The sequence below is a fragment of the Gymnoscopelus microlampas genome (genome assembly GCF_963454915.1).
Source record: "Gymnoscopelus microlampas genome assembly, chromosome: 2".
In the NCBI taxonomy this organism is placed as follows: domain Eukaryota; kingdom Metazoa; phylum Chordata; class Actinopteri; order Myctophiformes; family Myctophidae; genus Gymnoscopelus; species Gymnoscopelus microlampas.
In genome coordinates this window covers 17,689,675-17,697,069 of record NC_139939.1, presented here as the reverse complement: position 1 = coordinate 17,697,069, position 7,395 = coordinate 17,689,675, and the positions used below count along the sequence as shown (strand labels likewise).

General features: G+C 38.9%; 1 protein-coding gene across 1 annotated transcript in view; it reads left to right on the top strand.

The window, feature by feature from the left end:
• Window positions 1-638: 638 nt before the first annotated feature.
• baiap2l2b (BAR/IMD domain containing adaptor protein 2 like 2b) overlaps window positions 639-7,395 on the top strand; it is a gene marked incomplete at its 5' end in the record, with an annotated part of 13,246 nt that continues 6,489 nt past the window's right edge. Inside the window, 5 exons of the mRNA XM_084070134.1 lie at window positions 639-692; window positions 1,175-1,250; window positions 3,042-3,128; window positions 5,305-5,366; window positions 6,699-6,770. Of these exons, the coding sequence (XP_083926260.1) occupies window positions 639-692; window positions 1,175-1,250; window positions 3,042-3,128; window positions 5,305-5,366; window positions 6,699-6,770 (351 nt within the window). The remainder of the gene's footprint in view (window positions 693-1,174; window positions 1,251-3,041; window positions 3,129-5,304; window positions 5,367-6,698; window positions 6,771-7,395) is intronic.

Genomic DNA, 7,395 nt, shown 5'->3' with positions numbered 1-7,395 from the left:
TGCATACACATTTCCTGTAAAGTTTTTTTTTTTTTTAAGTTATATGTTACTTGAACTTCTGAAAATGTATTATATTAGCGTACTGAATATTTTTGAAGGCTGAGGTGAAGGAATTTCCTGCGGCGTGGGTCTACGTCACAGCTAGTTGGGCAGTTGGCTGTCCATCTCCTTTCGTTTCAGTGCTACTATCAATTATTTACCTGGCCTGACCGTATCAATGGCACCTGCTCCCTTTTCTATTCCCTCGTTCCCTCCCTCTCTCCTTCTCTCTCTGTCTCTCTGTCTCTCTCTCTCTCTGTGAAAACAGCCGATGAAAGAAGGATAAAAAGGCTCATTAACGAATGAGAGAAAGAGAGAGAGAGAAGAAAGACGAAAGTCGTACCATCAGACAGGTGGGAACGATAGACAGTGTGGAAGGTGGGGGGTTCTGGTGAAGAGGACTTTCACTGCCTCACTCTCTTGAAGAAAGGACCCCAGAAGCTTGCTCTAACTGCCAGGTGTTCATGGGACTGCGTACCTTTTCCACAACGGTGTATCATTGTCTCTGACGGTTCAAATCCCGCTTTGGACATCTTTGCTAGACACATTTCGTTTTTTTTTGCTTAGTTTTTAAGTTTGCGCTTACATTGTGGGTGACAATGGCAGGAACAAACAGTGACCAGCTACACAGAACCACTTTAGGTGTCTACTCGGTAAGTTGACATTGTCTCCTCCTACTACTTCTACTACTTTTTCCTCAATGATCTCCTCACTTCTCTCACTGCGCCCCTTCACTAACATCCTGTGTGTTCATTTAACTCTGAGTGTGTACAAATTGGTTATATTTGCTCACACTCAGATTTACAAATGGTAAATTACCACTGAGGATTTGGACTGAGTTGTTGCACAATGCACACACATTTTACACATTGTACATACACCTGAATGTAATCTTGTTTTATTAAATCAAATAAAGAGATGCTGTTTACCCCTAACCCCCAGCTTATATCCACTGTATCCTTATATCCAACTCACTGTAAGCAATGTCCTGTATAAGTGCATCAGCTAAATCTTACATGCATGTCAGTATGTTTCGGTGACTGGTTTCCTAACAACAACAACAACAACAACAATAACCATAATAATTAATAATATTGTTATTAGTATCATCATTATTATGTTCTTGTCCTCTTAGAACCTGATGGAGCAGTTCAATCCAGGCCTTCAGAAACTAGTTACACTAGGAAACAGCTACATCAAGGCATTCCAAGGTGAGTGGGTGTGTTCGTGCATGGGGGAGTGTGTAAACTCTGCAAAACAGGCTGTCAAATGAAGATTAGATTGGATAAAAGAGCCCTGAGGTGAAAATGAGTTGTTTCATTTGCACAAAATGGATGGAGCGAAACATTTACAGGAAAGTTAGAATAGATTAGGATGTTAAATCCCAAACTCAATTAAATCTAGATGTAGCAAGTGTAGAATAATAATATTAACTGCAGTAATTATATATGCAGCATATTTTGTTAAAGTCATTGCAGAATGTATTCATTAAATGCACAGGAAGTGTACAGTTTTATTTAGTGCTTACAAATGTATGCAAGCCATTGGAAATATATGGACAAAATCTATACAGGCAATAACCAGATATTTAACGAAAGTGAATAGAATTCTGTGGCTCGGTATACGCAAATAAACAAGGAATTGGGTATATATGCAGACTCACAGAATATCTAGAGGTAATGAATATGATATGCACAGTATGGAAGAATGATTTTGCAATTTTTATTAAATCAAATCTATTATATGAAAATATTAGAGCCACTTGAATTTTCCATGCAATATTGAACTTTGAGTCTATATTGACTTCACTCTTCACCACATCACAACGTGAGCTTGTAGATCTGCTATTTTCAGCATAGAGATTTGGTGTTGAGAGAAGAAAAAAAAGAGGGGCTCTATAGGGTACAGCCCTAAGGGACCCAGTCAACAAAAGTATAATGTTTAAGGGCTTAAGAGGGAGGAGAGAGGAGGAGAGGGCAAACGTAAAGGACGAGAGATTTGTTCAACTTGACACAATTGGTGCATGGATCGTCTCAAGATGACCCAATTTTATTAAGGTGGTACTATGATCATATATAGTATGCTCCATTTACCCACATATGATTACAACCATCCGTTTGGATGACTTCGGCCCTCCTATTCTTTGACATGCTTATGAATTGGGTTAGTAACTGGGTGAGCAGCATACAACATTAATGTCCCACTCTGCCTGATACACCCCGGACAGGCCTTCACTCACAGGGCAGCTAGTCAGCATGGTAAAGTGATAGCCACTGACATGGTCTATTATTGGACCACAATCACCCTATCACATGTCACTAGTGTTGGGACTGGGAGTGTTTTCTTGTTGTCTCGGATGAAACGAGGAGTGATTGAAGTCAATTAAGAGTAATTTTACTGGGCTGTGTGTTATGGACTGGGACGATCGTAAATGTGTGCTAATTACTGACAATGCTAATTAAAGGTAGTTCCAATTTTGTCTGCTCATTTCTTTGTGTCATCACTTCCTACTTCACTTGTTAATCCTGTATCCTGAGTTCTCTCTCCTGATTGGATAAAATTGGTGTCCCGACCTGAAAATGCATTCTGTTAAGTAAAGAGCTGGAGAGACAGGGATACTCCTGTTACTGAACAAACACTGTAGCAAGGATCACTATACAGAATATATAGTTATTTAACACTTATTTTAACAAAGGAAAATCACTTACCTTACCTTTAACAACATTCAACCTGACGTCCCTATTTGGGGAATTTTCAAAAAGCTTCAGAAATATATTAAAAATAGTGAAAATAGACAATCTACAACCTTGTGTCTTAGAGCTTGAAGATCTGATGTTTCAGCAATTTTTGCAATATGGCTCAAGTGGTTAATGTATTAGACCATTTATTCTATTAGACCAATCATACAAAAAGCATTGGCTTTCAATGTGTGTGTGTGTGTGTGTGTGTGTGTGTGTGTGTGTGTGTGTGTGTGTGTGTGTGTGTGTGTGTGTGTACTACAGCATTAGCAGTTTGCAGTGAGGCCTATTTCAGTGCCGTGGCTAAGATGGGGGAACACGCACTTCACACCATTTCAAGTCGTTCTCTCGGTAAGTGCCAGTGTATGTGATCCTTTCTGTTCATTGGTGATTAACTGCTGGTCATTGGCGATAAATCCATCACACACTCTTCAGCAACCTCAAAGTCATCCCCAACCACCACCCCATACATTCCTGTTTCTGTGTGTGCAAGAAGCGCGCATGTGTCCGTGCATGCATGTGTGTGTGTGTGTGTGTATGCCTGTGCGCGTGCATCCATGCATGCACACAGTATTTTCCGTAAGCTTCACTTTCTCTATGACCTCCGGGGCCCGCGATAGCATTGTTCGTGGTAAGCATTATGCTAACATCCCTTTTGGGACTGGCCCACTCATACATCAGCTCTAGCGTAGCATGACCCATGCAGATCTGCTCGGCTGACTAACTGAGAAGGTCAGGGAGCCACAGTGTGACTAGGGCCCGTATCAGGTAGCTGCCGCTAAATAATAGATGGGGACAGTCTTTCAGCCACACTCAATTCATTAAGCTCGCCCACAAACTGTGCCAATAGATAAGACCAGAGCAAACCTTAAAGATTTGGCTAAAGGTCTACCACTTTGGCAACCTGGTTCATTGATTCAAATACAGGGCGGAATGATCTGAGTGGTAGTACATACTGTATAAGCAGTGGTGGAGGTGGCTCAGATTTGTTTTTATTTAATTAAAAGTAGCAAACTGTAGAAAAACTTATGTATTAAAAATGTTACTTTGAGTAAAAGTGCAAAAGTATTGACATCAAAATATGCTTTTATATATTTTTCTAAATTTGTCAAACTTTTCCGAAAACATTTGCGAAATATAGTCATAATGTGACACATTGTGACTGTGAGCTTGTAAATAGCTTGTTCGAATAGTTTAAGTATAACATAGGGCTTACCGTAAGTGGTTAATGTATGTTTTGTAATAATAATCAAAATCTACAAAGTAACTTGTATCTAAACATTTCTAATAATTGCAGTGGCGTAATAAGTACAATATTTGCCTCTAAGATGTAGTGGATAGAAGTATTAAGTAATAACAAAATGGATACTCTCCAGTCTGGGTATGTCACAGTTGGAAAAATTAGTAAAACCCATATGCTGGGAAATTCATTGATATGTTTAATTCACAATATTTTGATCTGATCATAATGTTGGTAAACAAACGTGTAGAGCGGTATTGCCGGGTAGATTAGAATAAATGGATATTTACACAATATAAAATAAAGTGTCCACAACGTTGGCTATGTCTAGTTTGTCAACCTGTGCATATTTTGTACAACATTATATTATTTATCTACCCGGCAACACATTTTTGATTGTGGTGATGTCATGATGATTTAGTCTATTCCTATAGCTGATGTCTTATTCATACAGGTTGATGCCTTTTATTCACCATAAAAAAACAACCTCATTCCGAATAAAAATTGCATTGCTTTATCAGCGCATAATATTCATGTTATGTATGGATGTACTCACAAAATGTGTTGTGTAAGAACATTATGTTTGAAATTCGTAACACTATTTGTGCTTGACTGCATTGGCTTGCCACAATGTTAATGACAAATAGTCAGTGGTGGAAAAAGTACTCAAATTCTTTACTTAAGTAAAAGTACCAACACTGCAGTATAGAAATACTCTGTTACAAGTAAAAGTCCAGAATAAAAATGTTACTTGAGTAAAAGTACAAAAGTATTGGCATCAAAATGTACTTAAAGTACCAAAATTAAAAGTACTAAAATGTTTGAAAATAGCAGATCTACAAGCTCACAACGCGTCGCGAGGCGACGTGCTGTGAGCTTGTAGATGGGCTATTTTCAAATAGCCTAGGTATAAAATAGGGCTGAAGTAGTTAACGTATGTTTTATATATATAATCATTTATATCTGAAAAGTAACTAGTAACTAAAGTTTTCAAATCATTGTAGTGGAGTAAAAGTACAATATTTGCCTCTGAGATGTAGTGGAATATAAGTAAAAGTACTGAAAATGGGAAATATTCGAGTAAAGTAAAAAAAATCCTCAAAATTGTACTTAGTACAGTACTTGAGTAATGTACTTAGTTACTTTACACCACTGCAAATAGTATATAGCAACAGAATTATATTTGTTTAGGAAGTTAATCTAAATGAGAGCTGGGTCATAAACTCTTTCCAATTGCTTCTGGGTGCATTTGTTTGTTTAATCTCTGTGTCTCTATCTGTTTAACAGGGGATGTTCTGATGCAGATATCAGAGACACAGCGGAGACTCACTGCAGAGATGGAGGGAGTCGTGAGTGGGTTTATTCGCTCTAAATTAGGTTCTCCACAAGGGCTTTATCACAGGGAAAATCTGTTTGTGCCATAGAATCTGTATTCCAAGGCCTAGAAAAGTGACATTGAAATATGTTGTTGTTAAGCTTTGTTTCTTCTACCAGACAAGCATCCAATGCTTTGATGTACTGTAGGTAGATCTAGGTGTGATTGCAGATTGAATAACTCAAATAACACATTTCTTTATCGCATCAGTCTAAGACAATCCAAACACAGCAAACGTTCAACATTAAAAAACACACATTATTCAAAAAGAAATTGTACACATTTTGTCATGGACACAAAGACACTTTAATGCCTTACTGCGCCCCAGGCGCTGTTGAAAATAGTGCTCAATGCTCATAACAGTGAAGAATCTGAATATGGATAAATGTGGATGAGTGAAGATGAATTTCAGATATATGCACATATGTATATAAAAATTCCCCCGCCCCTACAACAACTAATGGAGTCACAATTATTAATGTGCTTTCCCCCCCCCCTGTGTGTCCAATATACAGTAAATGAAATGTGTCTTCCTAATTGTGATTCATCCACAGTTGTTTAACCACTTTAAAGGGCTTTTCAGATGGGTAGCGATTGACTCGCCTAGCAATTCATTTTCAATGAGAGGCGGGGGACTAGTTGGGGAGTGGGCGCGATCCCGTGAAATTGTCATGCTTGTTTCACACATACACCCCTGACAAGAGCTGGATTGTGGACAGCTTTTAGGCTGAACACCTGGTGTTTAATCACGGAGTGATGGACTGTCTGTGTTCACCAGGTATTCCTGCTGAGCCAAGCAAGAACGCAGGCGTTGTGCCGCTCCCCGTCTGAAAAGCCCTTAACCCAGTGGCATCCCAAGTGGTTCAGTGGTTAAATGGTTAACCACTAGTGGTTAACTAGTGGTTAACCACTTAAACCACTTAAACCCTATATTGTTGACCGGAGTCCCGCAGGCTCTTTGTTTTTTGTCATTGTGGTGAAAGCTTTTGCTGAAAATAGCCGATCGACAAGCTTGCAACATTGTGTCAGCTTGTCGATCTGCTATTTTCTGCGAAAGCTTTCCCCACAATACGGATGCTGGGGTTTTAAGTGGTTGAAATTCATAGCCTCACTTGAGCCCATACGCTTGACTGCATTGGTTTATGTTCAAACAAAACATGACTGCTCTGCTGGCTCTAAGAATAAACATATAGATTTATTCAAACAAAGTGATGGAGTTGATCATCCATGTTTGTCCAGACAGGAGTTGCTAGATTTGGAATGGCAACCTGACAGTGACATTGTTTTGCTTTTCTCTCTGCTGCAGTTTCAGTGGTTCCAGATAGAAGTTATACAGTCCATGGAAAAGAACGTCAAGTTAGACGAAGAGTACATTGCTGTGAGTGTTCCACGGCGTGTGCGTGTGCGTGTGCGTGTGCGTGTGCGTGTGCGTGTGCGTGTGCGTGGGGTGAGTGTGCGACTGTGTGTGGTGTGCGTGCATGTGTGTAGCCTACTTGTCAGACACTGTTTGAGTTCTGGCAATAAAAAACAATGGATATTTGTGAAATTGAGGACATTAATTGCCAGATCACATTAAAAAAACTTAGGGTAGGACTGCACAATGAATTATGCATGTACTGTATACTATCATACTGTATACTGCAATATTTGTTTACACAATGTTTTTGAAGGATTTAGAATAACCTTTGAGAGCAGTCACTGCAGTGCAGTCCAGTGGGAAAAGATATGCAGAGCAGACTGCAACACTGTCAGGATATACTAACTGTAGTCAAATGAAATATTATTTAAATGAAAAACCAATGTATCCCCTAATCATCAAAACTAACAAGCGTTCATTTGGCAAAATAATAATTTTACCCACAATGGTCCATTAGAATGTTTGTGGATGTATACTGTACAGACATTATGCAACATAATTACGGTTAAACTATCCATTCTTAACTGAGAGAAAGTACAAATTAACACTGACAATTTTGCTGTGTGTGCACAAATGTTGTTATACT